Source organism: Pollicipes pollicipes, unplaced genomic scaffold, assembly GCF_011947565.3.
Source record: "Pollicipes pollicipes isolate AB1234 unplaced genomic scaffold, Ppol_2.1 Scaffold_4295;HRSCAF=5057_pilon_pilon_pilon, whole genome shotgun sequence".
Classification (NCBI taxonomy): domain Eukaryota; kingdom Metazoa; phylum Arthropoda; class Thecostraca; order Pollicipedomorpha; family Pollicipedidae; genus Pollicipes; species Pollicipes pollicipes.
Window position 1 is genome coordinate 17065352 of NW_023596461.1, and position 18376 is coordinate 17083727.

General features: G+C 60.3%; 1 protein-coding gene across 3 annotated transcripts in view; it reads left to right on the top strand.

Moving 5' to 3' along the window:
* LOC119096339 (collagen alpha-2(IV) chain) overlaps nt 1–18376 on the top strand; it is a 56483-nt gene that overhangs the window by 23288 nt on the left and 14819 nt on the right. Inside the window, exons 3-8 of one of the 3 annotated variants that reach the window (XM_037219185.1) lie at nt 6501–6677; nt 7263–7397; nt 8058–8165; nt 8773–8845; nt 13752–13903; nt 16955–17146. In XM_037219185.1, the coding sequence (XP_037075080.1) occupies nt 6501–6677; nt 7263–7397; nt 8058–8165; nt 8773–8845; nt 13752–13903; nt 16955–17146 (837 nt within the window). Of the gene's footprint in view, nt 1–6500; nt 6678–7262; nt 7398–8057; nt 8166–8772; nt 8846–13751; nt 13904–16364; nt 16551–16954; nt 17147–18376 lie in introns of all 3 variants that reach the window. The other 2 variants (XM_037219187.1, XM_037219186.1) reach the window with 2 other exon arrangements.

Genomic DNA, 18376 nt, shown 5'->3' on the forward strand with positions numbered 1-18376 from the left:
GCCGATGCCTCGGCGGTTGGTCCTGGCCACCCGAGCCCGGCGTCCGGTCAGCTCGGTAACCTCGGCGACCCCCTCCCCTCCCTGCAGCTCAGCTGAAAACGAACCCGCCAGCCGAGCGGGCAGAACCGCCGGTGCACCCGGCAGCAGGCGCAGAGGAGGACGGGGCCGCCACTCCCGGCGGCAGAGCGGGGAGGACGGGGGCCGCTCTCGGCGACTGGGGCGGGGAGGACGGAGCTGGTCCGCTGGTCCGTCCGCTGGTCCGCAGTCCGCTGGTCCGAGCTCTGTCCGCTGGTCCGCACGCCTCTGTTGCGTCACAGCGCGGGCCGTGCGGCCGTGCTCGTCGTGGGCAGACGGCCGGCAGTCGGAGCCAGGGCGTGACCTGACGCGGTGCCCACTCCAGGTCATGCGGCGCCCGCCCAGGTCCGAGAGGGCGGCTGCACGCGACGCTCAGGGCCGCGTGCGGTGCAGGGGCGCGGCCCCTGATGCCAGCCGTCGCCGAACCTCCCGTCTCGGCAGTGATAAGACGCGATCACGGAGCCGCCCTGGGCGTTGGAAATCTACTTATTTAAACCAGTATTCTCGCTCCGGATGTTTACGTCCTTGGGGTATAGGCTTGTTCCGGTAATGATGGTGGTTTCTGGTCAGCTTGGTGTGAATTCGCTAGCGGAATGGAGTAATATATGCCCCCGAAGCCCTGACCATTTAAATTCTGCCACTCTGTAAGCCATGTGGCGATCAAGGCCAAGAAAAAATCATTGTCAAGACATTCATTTCTAGCGTTCGTGAACGCGATTTCCAGATCTAACGGCCGTCAATCGGCTATCAATCAATGTTGTGCAGGTGCGATGACGTAAGCAAGCCGCAACGCGTTCAGGCCGTATTTACTTAGGACAGAATTATGTTGTCTAGAGTGGTCTTTTCTACTAAGAAATATACCAATAGTGCTAAGTGAGCTTATTTCGTCATGCCTGATGCTTGTTTCAATATCTTCATATGTGAAATACTTCCTTTAAGAATCTCTGGGCCATGTTGAAATGCAAGCCGAATTGCAATCAATACCAGCTTCACAGCTGTGGTGTTGCAGCAAGAAAGTTTCGAATTTCCTCGCGCCGGTTTGTTTCAGATAAGAAGTAATCAGGTGGAGATGACGCTGCAAATGTGACTTCTGGCATTTGTCCATGTCATCACATGTGTCATCGCATAGCAATGAGTGCTAACTGAACGCTGCCGGTAAACATCTGCAGTCCATCGGTCCGGCGGACCGCGCAGCGCTGCGGCCGCGAGCCCCCCCCCCCCCCCCCCTCCCCCTACCCACTGGGCCCAGCATTCTCGGCATGGGACGCGAGAGCGCCGCGACGTGGGCGAGACTGCATGCAGAACACCTCGGCTTGAGCCACGTGACGGGCGTGGTCGCAGGCAGACCACCATGCTCATGGCAGAGCTTCATGCGCCCGGCCCCACCTGATCCGCTGACTCCGGAGGAGGGATCTCTGCACCACCCCCACCTCGCCGAGCAAGCGTGCAAGGAATGCAGCACGGACCCTTGAAATCCAGCGCTCAAGTGTCGGCCTGGCTGCAGGCAGTGGTCCCCCTCCCCTCCCGCCCCGCCCCCCCCCCCCCCCTTCTGCCGGACGGAGGCGGCGCGACGCGGTCGCGAGTCACCGAGTCGTGGCGCCCCCCGGGCCGCGGGATTTGCGGCGCCGCGGGGGCGTGCTGCCGCGGCGGCCGCGGCGGCACGCCGTCCGCCCCCGGACCAACTTTACGGCCTTTTTGCGGCATGAGGCAGAGCCGGCCACTATGCAGACGCACGCCGCGCCGCCGGCCCTCGCGGCGAGCTGCGGCGCGGGCGCGGCCAGGCGCAGCTGGCCAGCAGGCGCCCACACGCACACCGGAATGCGCCGTGGCATGAGCCTAGCGGCGTATTTGTATTAACTCGCCGCGCTGGACCGCGCCCAGACGGTCCGACCCCCCCCCCCCCCCCCCCCGCCTCCGGTTTCCGGCGCCGGTTTAAACAAGATGACACGTCTGGCGGGCGGTGTTAACGATCCGCTGACGGGCCGCCGGGCTAGGTGGCCGGGCGGGCGTGCTCCACCCCAGCGCGACCGGGGCTGATGGCTGGCACACTGCGGAAGCTGACGATCTGAGATGTGACCTGCCTGATGGCCGTGCTCTTGAAGCTTGATCGTCGTATGCCAATGCTCGTGTCCGATTACCCCATCACGAAGAAAAATAAACAAAACAAAAAATGCTGGCCCCATTTAGGTGCATGTCAAGTACCGTCAGGCATGGATTGCCATTGCTGAAGGCTAACGGGACATCCTTCAGGCGCAGCGCAGCGACCAATCTCGGGTGGCAACAGACGGCGGTCCCTTTGCCATATCAGGTGCTGGTGAATCCCGTTCAGGCGTTCATAAACTTCACTTAGGCGCGAGTAAACCTCGTTTAGACGCTGGTCACCGAAACCTTACTCAGCTGCGGACGATAGTAAATCGCTCGGGCGCTGACAAACAGTAATCCGGCGCGCACGCGCAGGCGCGCCCCGCTGAATGGAGGAGCCCGTGTGAGCGCCATTCAGGCGATGGCGCGCGCTGGTCGGGTGCAGTCGACTGTTTGTCCTCCGGATGTTAACGTCACCGCGGCGGACACGCTCCCCGTGTGTTTATGTAAGGCGAGCTGTCAGGCTCAAGGTGATGTTTTATGAGGACATCACAGATCAGCGACGGTCACCGACGGTCTGGCTGGAGGGCGCGCTGCGGCTAGCTCGGCCCAGCCCGTGCGGCGTGGTCCGGCCTTCCCTTCGAGCCTGACCCCCGCCATGTGGCACTCGGTCACGCCCTGAAGCTTGTCGGGCGTCAGTTGGGCGCCGCTGTGGGCAGTGGAACCGCAACCCCAGCAACAGACCTGGTGACCGCCGCATCAGCTGATCGTGTGTGGGTTAATCACCCGGCCGAACGCGCTGCTTTTTATCGCTGGACAAAAACGGCGCGAAAGTTGGCGGCCGGCGGCGCCCCCCGCGTGGCCGCGCCGTCAGCTGTTTTCGCCGAGCCTGCGCCGCCAGGGTCAGGAGCAGAAGGGGATGGGGGGGGTGCCTCGCACCAGGGTCAGCGAGAAGTAAATGCACTCCGCGATAGGGCTTTAGGTCCGTCGGACAAAAAAGGCGGCCTGTTCAGGGGCGAGCGAGAGGGCGTGGAGGTCGGAGCTCCATGGTGCAGCGTGCAGCCTCGGAGTTAGTAGGCACCAAACGCCTCCAACGCCTATGCATTCGACATCCGAGCTGGGCTCTCGTTCACGGAAGTCAATTTCGTTCGTATGAGGAATCACAAGTTCTGGTTAGTTCTAGTCGCCAGTCATGGTCTTTGGTGGCCCGAAGATCTGCTACGGTACGTGCGCTCATGGTTTGTACCGGACCCCAGCACAGGAAATGGTGTAAAAATATGTATTCCTTAGAGCGGAACGTACCAGCGAAACCGAATTTAATTTCAAACACGTTTGAAGTTGACGGAAAAAAACTGGCTGAGCGCAGATGTGCAGGACTCGAAAATATCATTGAGGCACGAGATAATCATGCACCCGCGGTTGCTACTACACTGCGCAATGAATCATTGTTTAACCTACTAACTTTGTCTCCAACTCGGAATCGTTTCATTAGCATTTATGGGTAACGCGTGAGCCGTCTGCACGTGCACCCACTTAATTGTGAAGACCACCATCTGCCACATAGGCTGCGCCGCTAAATATCGTCATCGGTGTCTTACGCCCGGCCTGGACTGGACACTGGTACGTCAGGGGACCGGACACTGACAGCTCAGCACGCCGGCTTGAACGGACGCGTGGCACGTCATGGTTGAGCGGATATACGCCTTCTGACGAAGTACAAGTACCGGCCTGGACCGGACACTAGCACTTCGGGGGGTAGAATACTGACACCTCTGACGGAGTGCCGGCCTGGACCGGACACTGACACGTCAGGGGGCCGGACACTGGCGGAGTGCCGGCCTGGACCGAACACTGACACGTCAGGGGGCCGGACACTGGCGGAGTGCCGGCCTGGACCGAACACTGACACGTCAGGGGGCCGGACACTGGCGGAGTGCCGGCCTGGACCGAACACTGACACGTCAGGGGGCCGGACACTGGCGGAGTGCCGGCCTGGACCGAACACTAGTACATGAGGAGGTCGGACACTGACACTTTGGAAGTCAAGGCTGAGAGCCGATCTGGACCGGACATTGGCGTGTCAGCGGGCCGGACGCTGACACCTCTAACGGGGTGCCGGCCTGGACTGGACGCTGGCACGTCAGGGGAACGGATACTGACAACTCCGGGCAGAGTGCCGGCCTGATCCGGACACTGGCACGCGAGGAGATCGGACACTGACGCCTGGGAATGGGGGGGGGGCTGACGCTGGCTGCATCTGATCACTCCATTAATGTGGTAACGTTGAGCGTATTTAAAAACGATATACTGTCAACAACGACGATTTGGTGTTACGATTGCAGTAGGGATCATCGTTAACTTCTCATGGATCTGCAATTATCTGAGAACAAGGCGTGCCCGTGTTGGCACGTCGCCGCTCCAGCTTCACGTTAGTGCCCAGCAGCCCGCAACATAACTCGAGCATCTGACAGAATGCGGCGGTGGGCACGCTGGGCACCCAACGCACAGCGAGCGCCGTCTCGACGTGGCTTGGGACCGCGCTCTCTACAGCATATCTGAGAAAGCGTAGTTTAGCGTTATCGGAGTCGACAAGGCCGCTGGCTGCGGCCGCCGCCAGCCGGCCCGAGCGTCGCCCGAGCTGGCCGTCGCCACCCGGACGCCCGGCGCTGGCGCCGGCGCCGCGCCCGGCCCAAAGTTCAGCAGGAACGGCCGGGCCCGGTCCGGGCGGCGACGAGATCAGGTCAGCGGGCGGCACGTTTGATCGGGAGAGGGAGGCCCGGCGGACCAAGTCGGCACCGCAGCAGAAATAGACGACCGCGAGCGTCAGCCCTGCTGATCCGCGTGCGCGGCGGCCCGCCGGCTGAGCGCTAGGGCGGCGCTATTTCGATATTCGGGGCAAAGAGAAGCACCTGTTGGCAACCGACCTGCAAAACGGCGTCGTGTCGATGTTGAGAAACTAGGTTTGGGTCGGTAAGAGTCTCCCCTGCCGCTGCCTCAACTTAATCTCGTCTTCACTCGCTTTGCGGATAATGTGAGCCGAGTCAAGGACGTCGGCTGGCGGGCATGTTCTGCTCTCTGCGACTCGAGTGTCTGAAGTCATGTTCACTTTGATGCATGTTGATGTGGCTGAAACACTGCATGCATATTGCGGCCAAGTCGGCACGGCGTGGTCGTGCCACAGCATTTTACGATACGAATAGACCCTGCGGCACACAGCATTGTTTTGCCACCAGACCTGCGCGAAACCCCTACAATGGACTAGAATTGGATTACGTCACTGCGGTACGTTTCATGTGATGAGACGCCAACTTGTCGCTTTGAAATTGCACCACGTGGGGTAATGGGACGGGCAAGGTGAATGCGTTTTCCGATTTGTTTTTCAAACTTTTGATGTAGTTACCTATAGGAAAAGTCAGTGGAACTACGAGGTTGACTGTTCGCAGATACGTTAAGAACAGAATAAGATGTTGATTCACATTACGGAACCGGTCACTGGTTTCGTCCTATCTACAGGCTTGGCGAGTGGGAAGGCAAGGCCGAAAGAGCTCGGAGCTCCAAGCTACTTATACGGCCTTTGGCTCAAAGTCATTGGCGTAACCCTTTCGACAACAAAGTGCGTGACGCGTGCCCTGTGTGATGCGCGTGTAGCGTGGTGTACGTGGTGTAAGCGTTTCGAGTTCATCCGTGTTGTCAAAAAGTGTGCATGACCTTGTACGGCACGGATGACGAAGATCTTACACCGATTGTCGTGTCTATTACCGACTCCAGGTTTAACCCTGTTTGAAGAGTGCACGTATCGCGCCCTCATCGCAACTGCCCAGCGCCGTGACCCGTGTCCCTGCTCCCCGTCAGCAGTCGGAGTCCGTCAGAGCCGCGCGGCCCCACGGACGGACATGCACCCTCTCCTGACCGGTGCTCTCTCTGTCCCCGCGGACGGACGCGCTCCCTCTCCTGACCGGTGCCCTCCCTGTCCCTGCGGACGGACATGCTCCCTTTGCTGACCGGTGCTCTCTGTCCCCGCGGACGGGCATGCACCCTCTCCCGACCGGTGCTCTCTCTGTCCCCGCAAACGGACATGGTCCCTCTCCTGACCGGTGCCCTCTCTGTCCCCGCGGACGGACGCGCTCCCTCTCCTGACCGGTGCTCTCTCTGTCCCCACGGACGGACGCGCTCCCTCTCCCGACCGGTGCTCTCTCTGTCCCCGCGAACGGACATGGTCCCTCTCGTGACCGGTGCCCTCTCTGTCCCCGCGGACGGACATGCACCCTCTGCTGACCGGCGCCCTCCCTGTCCCCGCGGACGGACGCGCTCCCTCAGCTGACCGGTGCCCTCTCTGTCCACAGCAGCAGCAGCAGCAACAGTATTCGCCGCAGCGCCGCGGCGACAACTACGGCTACGGCTTTTACCAGACAAGGGACGGCCAGACGGACATTGAGCCGCGGCCGCTAGGCGACCGTCGGTGCGGCGCCGGCGGCTGCGGTGCCGGCGGCTGCAAATGCGTCGGCGAGAAGGGCAGCAGGGTAAGCTGGGCGCGGGCTGGGGTGGCGCGTGGCCCCCGCTGCCGCGCCGCTGGGCGGCTGCCGGTGGCGGCGGCGCACACCTGCCGACGGATGCTAGGCCTCCCGCGCTTCCGGAGGAGGGCCAGCGGTTCACGGTCGTGAGCCAGAAGCTGAATGGAGCGGCTGAGATCACGGTGTGCTCGGGTGCGGCAGGTTCAATACTAGGAAACGGAGCACGAGCCCACGGGCTGGAAAATAATTTTACGTAAGACGGGAAGCCATCGAAATGGACGCGCGTGGCGGGTGTAAGCCATGACAATAGACGCGCCGCTTCAGACGACATGTTATATATATATATATATATATATGGATGGATGGATGTGGGCGTGTATGTATGTACTTATGTATGCATGCAAGTACGCATACGTATGACGCTCGTGTTAAGGCCGACGAGTGGAACATACGTCGGCTGTTTTCCTTCCGTGCGTCAGTCACGGGTACTCGTCGCGTGGGAAATACAAGCCGATGAGCATTCGGCGCGAGACGTGTCTCTGCCAGCGACCATGTGTGGGGAACGGGCTGTGACACAGCTGCTCGTCACCTCAGGGAGCGCCGGGAGCCCAGGGGCCCTCTGGCGTCAAGGGCCAGCAGGGATTCCCCGGCATGGAGGGCCTGCCCGGCCCGAAGGGAGACAAAGGATCCGGCGGTCCGCAGGGACCCAGGGGTCTGCAGGGAGATCGGGTAAGTGTTCCGCCGAATAGCCGGCCACCCAGCTCTTCTCATAGCCTGGGCCGGTCGCCATATTGGGATATGAACCGTGAGAATAAGTCGTCATGTGTCGTTATCTTTTAATGTGCTTATTTGCTGACAAAATAGGAAGCTGATGAGGAAGAGGCTTTTTAATTGACAGTTGGATTATTAAATCCTTTGGTACATAACTCACTCCAACTTTCCACACCTATAATCTGCTCTGTTCTACTATGCTCCATATTCCTGAACTCTGTTTACCGGACACTTTGTTCTGCAATGGAACTTTGATGCCTGCTCCTATCGAAAGAGATTAGCATGCAACTTACAACCACTCACTAAGATTGCATTGCTCTGAACATTCATATGACCACTGCACTCATCGCCGTTCCATAGCAGGATTCGCGAAGACGTGCGTCACGCTTCCTCCTACAAAGCCAAGATTCTGTCCCGCTTTTATCCACGACCATCTTAACTTAAGCGTCTCCTTCATTCGTCCAAGTGCCTGACTTCCTCCCCCACCTCTCCACGCAAGGACAGCCGAGACCAACCAACCAACAACAACAACAACAACAACAACAACAACAACAACAGTGCCTTCCTTAGACCCAGCGCGCCCTTGCGGCATAACACCGCCGCCTGGACCGTTCGCAGGGCAAGATGGGCATGCCTGGCTTCCCCGGCATCAACGGCATCCCAGGCCTGCCAGGCGGTCCCGGTCCGCGAGGCTTCCCTGGACTGGACGGCTGCAACGGCACCGACGTGAGTTCCCCACGTGGCGCCGAACGCGGCGCGAGTCGGCACGTGTCCAGGCCGCCGCTTGGCCTCGGATCACCGCTTCGCTTGGCGGCGTCGGTGCTGCGAAGCGGCTGCTTCGCGTCTAGCCGCTTCCAGAGGACCTCACGCCGATGTTCTCACACTGCGAGGCGCGCCGCTTCTCACTAGGAGCTCTAGCGTGTCCGCCTCGGGCGGGACACTCGGCCAGTGAGGAGGTCCCTGTCGCCTTCCGTCTGGTCAGGTGGAGAGCTCATGGGTGACTTCATGACTTGTCGACCACAAAGCGGTGCGTGATGGGAAACCCCGTTTGCGAAGTTTTTCATGTTGGTTTTAAAGGTAAGGTGTTACCTGCAGGATGACTGTCGTTGCCGAGTTATTCGCCCAGGCCTTTTTAGCTATTTCGGTACACTGGTCCGATGCCTGCCAGCCCAGTATTATCACATCACAGTCCTGTGTGATAGATGCTGGCGGCGCGGTGGGCTAATGTTGCATGCAAAGCCAGCTCAAAGCCAGGGAATGTCGTAATTTGGCACCAAAAGCGGCGAACGTCAAAGTTTGAGTCTGAGTCTAAGTCTGAGTTCCCACTCGGCAGGGACCGCCCGGCTTCCCCGGCACCCCAGGCCCGGCCGGACCTCCGGGCTTCCCTGGCGTACCAGGAACTAAAGGTAAGAGAGCGGACGGGACACCTCTGCTGTCTTCACACCGGTCACCTGACTGACGGGACACCTCTGCTGTCCTCACACCGGTCACATGACTGACGGGACACCTCTGCTGTCCTCACACAGGTCACCTGACTGACGGGACACCTCTGCTGTCCTCACACCGGTCACCTGACTGACGGGACACCTCTGCTGTCCTCACTCTGGTCACCTGACTGACGGGACACCTCTGCAGTCCTCACACTGGTCACCTGACTGACGGAACGCCTCTGCTCTCCTCACTCTGGTCACCTGACTGGGGGGGGGGGACGCCTCTGCTCTCCTCACACTGATCACTCGACTGACGGGACGCCTCTGCTCTCCTCACACTGGTCACCTGACTGGGGGATGCCTCTGCTCTCCTCACGCTGGTCACCTGACTGGGGGGGGGGGGGGGCATCGGCTGTCGTCACACTGGTCACCTGACTGGGGAGATGCCTCTGCTCTCCTCACACTGGTCACCTGACTGGGGGGGGGGGATATCTGCTGTCGTCACACTGGTCATCTGACTGGGGGGACACCTCTGCTGTCCTCGCACTGGTCACCTGATTGACGGGACACCTCTGCTCTCCTCACACTGGTCACCCGACTGACGGGACACCTCTGCTCTCCTCACACTGGTCACCCGATTGACGGGACACCTCTGCTGTACTCACACTGGTCACCTGACTGACGGGACACCTCTGCTGTTCTCACACTGGTCACCTGATTGACGGGACACCTCTGCTGTACTCACACTGGTCACCCGATTGACGGGACACCTCTGCTCTCCTCACACTGGTCACCTGATTGACGGGACACCTCTGCTGTTCTCACACTGGTCACCTGACTGACGGGACACCTCTGCTGTTCTCACACTGGTCACCTGACTGACGGGACACCTCTGCTGTTCTCACACCGGTCACCTGACTGACGGGACACCTCTGCTGTTCTCACACTGGTCACCTGACTGACGGGACACCTCTGCTGTTCTCACACTGGTCACCTGACTGACGGGACACCTCTGCTGTTCTCACACTGGTCACCTGACTGACGCCGCTTTCAAAGATGCGAGAAATCCGTTCCCAGACGTCTGACCGCTCCGTAGCCAGTAGAAATAACAGGCCCCAGAGGATGTTCAGCAACGCAGGAGTGGATTCGGGCGCTGGCGGACCGGACACTGGCTTGACGGGAGTAGCTCAGAACTTCTATTCTCACCTCCAAAAATCAACATAATCTGTCTTATCACGCCATGTCGGCTCGCGCAGAATAATTTGTGCATACCACTTGGCGCTTCATTTCTTCACCTGTTCCCGTTCAGTTTTCTTACACGAATCCTACCGGCTTCGCACGCTTGCACGCATTGTGTCTCTCCATCTTGTGGTAAACACCCGCCCAGAGCGCCCGACTTTGTGCGCTTTGACAGGGAGCCGTGACCCCGACTGCCTTCCGGGCCAGTGGTGGCCGGCTCATTTGCCTGTCCTCGTGCGCGCACGTGTCATTGGCCCGCCTGCAGCCCGCTCCCGGCGTACGTGTCTGTCAGGGCTGGCGCCGTCGAGGTCGACCCCGCCGCGACCCAGAAGGGGGCGCTCCTGTTGCGGGACAGACGTGCTGCGTCAACAGGGAGCTCCTGTCCGGGGTGGGGAATGGACGTGATCGGGGAATAGAAGAGGCGAGCCCAGAATAAGAAGGCACGTGCCAGGAACAAGAAGGGGTGTACCGAGAGCCGAGGTTAGACATGATCGGAGCGGGGCATTGGCATGCTTTGGGCGGAGACCTGCTCACAGCGGAGAACCGATGACATAAGGGAAGATGGCTGATGTGGTCAGAGAAGTGAACCCATGTCCTCAGAGCAGAGGAAGGGCGAGATCAGAGCCAAGAGCTGGCGCGCTCGGGACGGAAATCCGAGGCTCTCAGAGCTCAGAGCAGAGTGGACGAGGGGCTGGCGGGGCATCCTCAGAGGGCGGTGGGGCATCCTCAGAGGGCGGCGAATCACCCTCAGAGGGCGGAGGGAGCATCATCAGAGGGCGGCGGGACATCCTCAGAAGGCGGCGGGACATCCTTAAAGGGCGGCGGGGCATCCTCGGAGGGCGGCGAGGCATCCTCAGAGGGCGACGGTGCATCCCCAGAAGGCGGCGGGACATCCTCAGAAGGCGACGGGGCACCCTTCAGAGGGCGGTGGGGCATCCTTAAAAGGCGGCGGGCATCCTCAGAAGGCGGCGGGACATCCTTAAAGGGCGGCGGTGCATCCTCAGAGGGCGGCGGAGCATCCTCAGGAGGCGGCGGGGGGCATCCTTAAAAGGCGGCGGGCATCCTTAAAAGGCGGCGGGCATCCTCAGAAGGCGGCGGGACATCCTTAAAGGCGGCGGTGCATCCTCAGAGGGCGGCGGGGCATCCTCAGGAGGCGGCGGGGCATCCTTAAAAGGCGGTGGAGCACCCTCAGAGGGCTCCGGGTCATCCCCAGAGGGCGAAGGAGCATCACCAGAGGGCGGCGGAACATCCTCAGAGGGCGGCGGGGCATAGAGGGCGGCGGAGCATCACCAGAGGGCGGCGGAGCATCCTCAGAGGGCGCCGGGTCATCCCCAGAGGGCGAAGGAGCATCATCAGAGGGCGGCGGGGCATCCTCAGAGGGCGGCGGAGCATCCTCAGAGGGCGGTGGAGCATCATCAGAGGGCGGCGGGGCATCCTCAGAGGGCGGCGGGCCGCCGGCGTCGCTGACCGGCCATGCGCCGGGGGCGGCCGGGCCTGGCCGCGCGTCAGGGGCGGTCCAGCCTCCGGCGCCGCGCCGCGTGGCTCCATCCGACGTGTGTATGACAGCTCCACTGACGCGGTAAGTGGGGCGGCCTGCATATACAGCGCGCCGGACCGTGTATGCGGCCGGCTGCTGATACCATACGCAGCTGACCTTACGGCCGACCGAAGCATGACGCTATGCGGCGCATGGCCTACCAAATGGCCGGGGATAAAGCATGTGGAGCGCCAGACATGGCCAAAGACTTCCACAAAAGAAGAGCCAACGTGCGAATAGGCGTGCAGCAAGCTTGATGAAAGCAACAGCAAGTTTTTTTAAAGGGGTCCGGCACGTGCTCGACGAAAGAGAGCAGGCATGATGAAGCACAGGATGTCCGGCAGCCTGGCATCACGCCCTGAGCATGGTCACACACAGTCCGCGGTAAATCTGCTGCCATTCACTGCGCCGGAAGGCGACAGACGACTGGACGGCCACACCGAGGCTGCGGACGGCGGTGGCCGGCCGCCGAGTCGAACGCCGGTCGGCCCTGTCCGGACGACATGCGCATTCGGCGCGGAATGCCGCGCCATTACCGCCGGCTCCCGGCTAGGCCGGGCATAAACATTTACGTGAGCCGCGCTGCAGTGCATAAACAGAGCGCTGCCGGGGGCGGGCGGCGGCGCGCCGGCGGCCGAGCCGCTCTGCCGGCGGCGGCGGCCGGCCGCTCTCAACACGAGGGTGGCCCGGCGCGCGTGCGGCTCCTGACGAGTCACGTGCTCGGTCGGCGCCTGCGTCGTGTGTGGAGCGCAGAGCGGGCCTCTCGCCGCTGTCGTGGAGGTCTTTTGCGGGAAATGGGGGCGCGTCTAGCCCCGCAACCAGGCACGACGCGTTCGTGTTGGCAAATTGCCTGTCGGGGATGGCATCTCTCGACACGGTTTCTGCCAGGAGATGGCGTCCTTTTGCCCCTGAGCCCTTTGGAAGGCTTGTCCCAGTTTCTGCGGTAGATGTATCACTTGCGGCTTCCGGCGTCGACCAAAGGACGGGGGGGGGGAGGGGGGCAGCCGGCTCCCAGACGCCACATATTATCAACAAACAGTTCCCGCGCCGACACGTCAGCACCCGCCGTATGTCTGCCGGTGGAGCGGCACGTCAGGCTGGTCGTTTTGCCTTATTTAAACTTTATCGTTATGAATCTGACCCTCTTATCCTCTTATCTTGTTTTATCCTAAATCCTCGTGACGCCCCGCTTATCCAGGTCAGGCTGTATGAGCCAGACAAGAGAGGGCCAAGAGGCCCCTTGCTAAGGTGAACGGCGACCGGACGCCCAGCGCACACCCCGAGGGGTTTTTGCGTGGGTTAAAGCTCGGTGGTTGCTCTCCAAGGCGCATATTGTCCTGCTCCACCGTTATCTATTGTCCTTTATCCCATAGCCCTGAAATGCCCATTTCTGGTTGGAAAGGCTCTTATCCAAGCAACCAAACAACCAAAATCGTTGCTATGGTGCGATATGTCTTTGCCTGTCGTAGCTCTAAATCCCTAGACTTCGGAGCTGGGGCCCTTCTGGCAGATTTGGACATAGTCGCATTGACTCTGATGTTGCAAGGGTGCTGTTGGGGAGAGCTCACACGAGCTCACGCAGATATCGAGTGATGAGTCTGGCCACGACTGCACCGCTTGTAGCTTCCTTGCTAGTGGTTGAAGGTCCGTACCTTTAGAATATGCCAGACTTCATAGGTGCACAGATAAACGTTTTCCTTTCATGATGTTCCTGCCTGCTTAGGCGGATAATTTTGGGGGGGAACCTAAATTCAATGCTGGGAATAATCACTTTAAGAACCTCACTTCCCCAGATGCGGTTTTCTACCGTCCCCGTGCCCCCCCCCCCTCCCCCATCCACACGTGCCCTGTCTTCCACCCTGCTCTAAAGCTGGATGTGGCGCTCGGGCTGAACCGACCGGCGCGCGCTTGCTCCCTGACCCTATACCCGCGACGCCTGGCAGCGGGTTTGCGCCCATGAGGAACACGTCCAGCTGCTGGGGCCAGTCGAGCTCCGTGAACGCTTCCGGCGGACGCTGCATGCCGCGCCGCGAGACCCAACTGACCTCTCGGACCGCCGCCGTCATCACCTCGCCTCTGACCTTCGGCGGTTCTGTGCGCCCCCAGGCAACAAGGGCGAGGCGGCACGCCTGCCGGGACCGGACGTGAGAGGTCAGAAGGGCGAGCCGGGCCGTGACGGCAGCCGCGGCGTGCCCGGCCAGCCCGGCGACATCGGCTTCCCCGGCGAGAAGGGCGACCGGGGACCTCGCGGCCCAGCTGTAAGTTCAGCGCTCTGCCACTTCACGCGGTGTGAAGAAGCCGTCGTAACGAGCAACCGGAAGCAAAACGGCATACCTGGCCTGTGCATTTGCGTAACGTCTTGAAAAGGCCAATATTAGAAAACGATAAACTGAAAAGTAAGCACACCGGTCTCGTATTGGTATTTGTCTTGTCAAATCGGCATGCCGGCTCTTCTTCGCCAAACGTAGGTCGCCATCAGAGGTCGCGGACTTCGCACCGTCTACGGCGACGTGCCCGTGTCACGAACGGAATACACTAGTGATGGCGACGGAATATGTGGCTTTCTACAGCAGCTTGCAGCGGACGATTTTCGAGGAATTCGTACCCGAATGGCATCGTACTGAATGACGCACGTTCGGCTTGCAGGGCGTGGCCAATTGTTCGGCTCGACATGAAGCTGTCTGATCCGCTGTGTTTGTGTTCTGCTGCCCGACCTGTGTGTGACCGAATCTTCAGGTTTGAAATGATGTTGTCTGTGCGCGTGGTCTACAGCCTCACCACAAACCCATCGAATAGAATGCACTCTGTCAGTTGTGCTCCGCCTTGCCCCGATGCGCTCCTCCGTTCACGTCATGTGTCGGTGTGAACAGGAGTCTGTCATTTGACCGCCCGACAGTTGGTTAGCTGACTGTCCGACAGTCACCGATCGGCTATCCGGCCGCGGCCGGTGATCGGCTATCCGGCCGCGGTCGGCGGCCGCCGCGCCACCCGGCAGCGCCGTTCGATCTGCCGTGGCCGGCGATGACTCATGATTGGCTGCCCTGCCAGCCGATGGGTCATCCGTGTATTTGTGTTGGGCCGCTGGCACCTGCTCCGTGCAAACACGGCCCCTGTGCTCCACTGCAGCCGATGTCACGCCCCCACCCCCGCCCCTTGCCCATCCCCAAGGGCAGGGGGAGGATACCCACTACCGGAGCATCCGGGTCTCCATCGGATCCTCCGCCGATAAGGAGAGGACCGGGGGTCCTCATCTGTGTCACTCCTGGGACGGCATCTGCCACGGCCGCTTACCCAGTGGTATCCCTGCTGTCCGCTAACCGCATAAACCGCACCGTTTGGGAAATCTGCACCCTAGGCGTGCCAGTGACGCAGACTATTTAGTAAACTGGTCTTCGTACATTAAAATTAGATCAAATGCATGGGAACGTCGGTTTGTTTTGATCCTTTCCACCAGCACACCTCGGCTGGAAAACCTAAAATGATGTTCAGTCGGCCCAAACCCACCCCTAAATCAGGTTCGAAACGAGGTTAAATGTGAACCGCCGCACAGAAATGCCAGGTAAAATCTAGAATTTTACAGATTTCGTGGTTAGAACTGGTACGGCCTGCCCAGCATTAAAAACAAAGTTCATTAGCGCAGGATAAAACCCAGAATTCCGATGACTCGCTATTACAAACCGTGGCGCGACGCATGGTTGCAAAGATCCCAAACGCTCGCTCTGCGACACGCCGTCAGCTAAATCACCACGCATTGCCGCATTTATCGAAGGAGAGTTATGGCTGCGTTGCATGCTGCACATCATTTTCACCGGCCAACACTTCAGTCGCCCTGGACGGCAGTCAGCAGGCAGGCAGTCAGCCACGGAACATATGCCAGTGTGCATGTGACACGTCCTGCGTTCTTAAGCGGCATGTGTGGCATGAACTCTCCCCAGGTAATAGCAGCCTTCCGCTTACTGTGCATGACGCTCCACATGGCTGCAAACCCACACACTGCGCTCTAACACCTCAATCTGGCTCGAACTCCGGTCCCGAAGTCTGCGCTCTAACGCCCCGCCCCGGCCCGCAACCAGGGACTGCCGGGCAGTTCCGGCCTGCCCGGTCTCAAGGGCGAGATGGGGGTCGGCTTCATCGGCCAGCGGGGCGAGAGGGGCGAGCCAGGCCTCCCCGGCCTGCCCGGCGACTGCGAAAAGTACCAGGACGGTAACTGCACGACCTACGTAGGGCCACGTGGCTTTCCCGGCCCGCGGGGACCTCAGGTCAGGCTCCAGCGAGCCGCTGGCCGACTTGTTCAGCGAGCCGCTGCTCGTCCAGTCCAGAGGGCCGCTGCTCGTCCTGTCCGGCGCATCACCGCTCGTGCAGTCTCGGGAGCGACCTCGGCTCGTCCAGGTTGTGGGCAGCTGCCCGCCCACAGTCCGTCTACGGTCTCGTCGCTCGTCCTGGCACTCTGTCGCACGCTCTCCATCGGATGTGTGTGTGCCCGTTGCATCGTCTCTCTGCCTCTGTCTGTCTCTGTCTGTCTCCGTCTGGATCTGGCTCTGCCTCTGTCTCCGCCTGATGTACGCCCCGGCATGCTCTGTCACCCCTGCTCTTGTCCTGACTCCGCGGCCGCCGGTCCGCCTCGCCCGCGCCCTGCCCCGGCCCGCCGATCGCCCGCAGGTGAGCTCGGCCGGAGGGCGCGCTCGGCCGGAGGCTAACCGGCTGTGCCCTGCGTCGTAGGGCTCGCCTGGCTTCCCTGGCCCGCCCGGCGCCCGGGGAAACGAGGGCGTGTGCAGTGGGGGACCGGTCGGCCGGAAGGGTGAGCCTGGCCAGCCGGGCTGCGGCCCGTGCGGTCCCAAGGAGTGCACAGAGCCCGGCTGCAAGGAGGTTATCAGAAGAAATGAAACGATATACCTTCCGGTGAAGGTGAGGGAGGGCACAAACGGAGCTGTCTGGCGTACCGGCTCGGCACGGCGAATTAACGGGTGCAGAAGCGGAGTCGGATGGCTAACCAGCGGCGGGCGCATCCGGCGGCTAACCAAACGGGGTCGGACACTGGCGGCTAACCAAGCAGGGAGCAGCTGCAGCCGGCGGCTAATGGACCGAGATCTGCAGGCGGCGGCTAACCAGCAGGGTGCTGCGGCCGGCGGCTAACGGTCGGGGCGCCGCGGTCGACGCTGCTGGGGTTGCTGGTTGTGGTGGAATGGCGGCTAACCAGCAGGGTGCTGCGGCCGGCGGCTAACGGTCGGGGCGCCGCGGTCGGCGCTGCTGGGGTTGCTGGTTGCGGTGGAATGGCGGCTAACCGGGGCGCGGCTGTTGTGTGTGCTCAGGGTGTGTCGGGTCGACCCGGCGTGTCCGGCCAGAAGGGCGAGATGGGCCTCGGCCTGGTGGGGCCGCCCGGCGAGAAGGGGGAGTCGGGGCCGCCGGGGCCGCCCGGCTTCCGGCCCGGTCCCGAGCAGGTCGGGCCCAACTGCAGCACGATCGAGGTGCTGCCCGGCCCCCGGGGCGAGCGGGGCAGCAAGGTGAGGCCCGTGCGGTGCGCATCCCGGCATGGGTCTGCATGGGCCTCGTACACCACGCCGCCGCCTTCGGCCAGCGCCATGTCCTTGTGCCGGCGCAGCCGACAGCGCCGCTAGGCGGCTGCAGGATGAACTATCGCCAGTATCGCTAGTAGTGGTTGCCAGACTTGTGCTTGATTCCAGCGGATTGATTCCGTCTTCACCTTGATTGGATTAGGATTCGGCATAATTGAATGCCCGACTGAATGGGATTCCGAATCGTTCCACGTGCTTTGCAACACATTCGGAATCAAATTGATTCCTCTTTGAGCTTTCTTCATTCACATAATGGTTCAATCACATTCTCTTAGATGTTGACATGGTTCACTTGAAAGCTTTACTGGTAGTATATGTAGTCTGCATTATTGAAATATTCCTACTTATATATATATATATATATATATATATATATATATATATATATATATATATATATATATATATGGATGCCAGTCAAGCGGAATCAAGCACATATCAGCCAATGGCCAGTTTTCCTCCTCCGTGGCTTGCCGCCTCTATCCATTTCGTGTCGGCCTGAACTTGAACATCGTGTATTGCATAACGATAACCATTAAGTAGCTAATAGTTCGTTAGAAGCAATACTGTTAAGTCCGCAATTGCTATCATAATTGTAGCATGTACCTGAGCAAGTGGCATGCGTTGTCAGGCTGCGCATTGTGGATTGTGAAAACCATGTAGATAGTAGCCTCCCTAGTATTTTCTAGCACCTTTATGCTGTATCGTCTTTAGCTTAAACTGTTTCCTCGTGGCTTCACTTTTTATATTGATCAAGACAAAGCGTTGAAAGGATCGTTGAACCAGTCATGCTCGTGAAGCGTGCTTAAGTCAACTAGTATATGTTGCAGTCATAAGCAAATGCCTGGGAAGTGCGATTGTTTCAGGAGATGTGATGTTTCAAAGGCTCACAATTTTGTGTTCCACATGGTAGTGTGATCAGAGGGTGCAGGGTTCGAACCCCGGATTTCCGGGGGCGGGGGGGAGCACTGTGGGTTCTCTCCAGGTCGGCACAGCTTAAGAAGGGGGACAGGACTTTACGTTTTTAAAGAGTTGTACTTTCAGCAGGTAACGAAAGGGTCAAGTCTCCTGAGAGGATCTAGGGCCCCGTAGTTTTAGGGTCCGAGACCGAGACCGAAAGAGATCTGGAACGGTCGACAGCCCTGCGTCGGTTTAGTG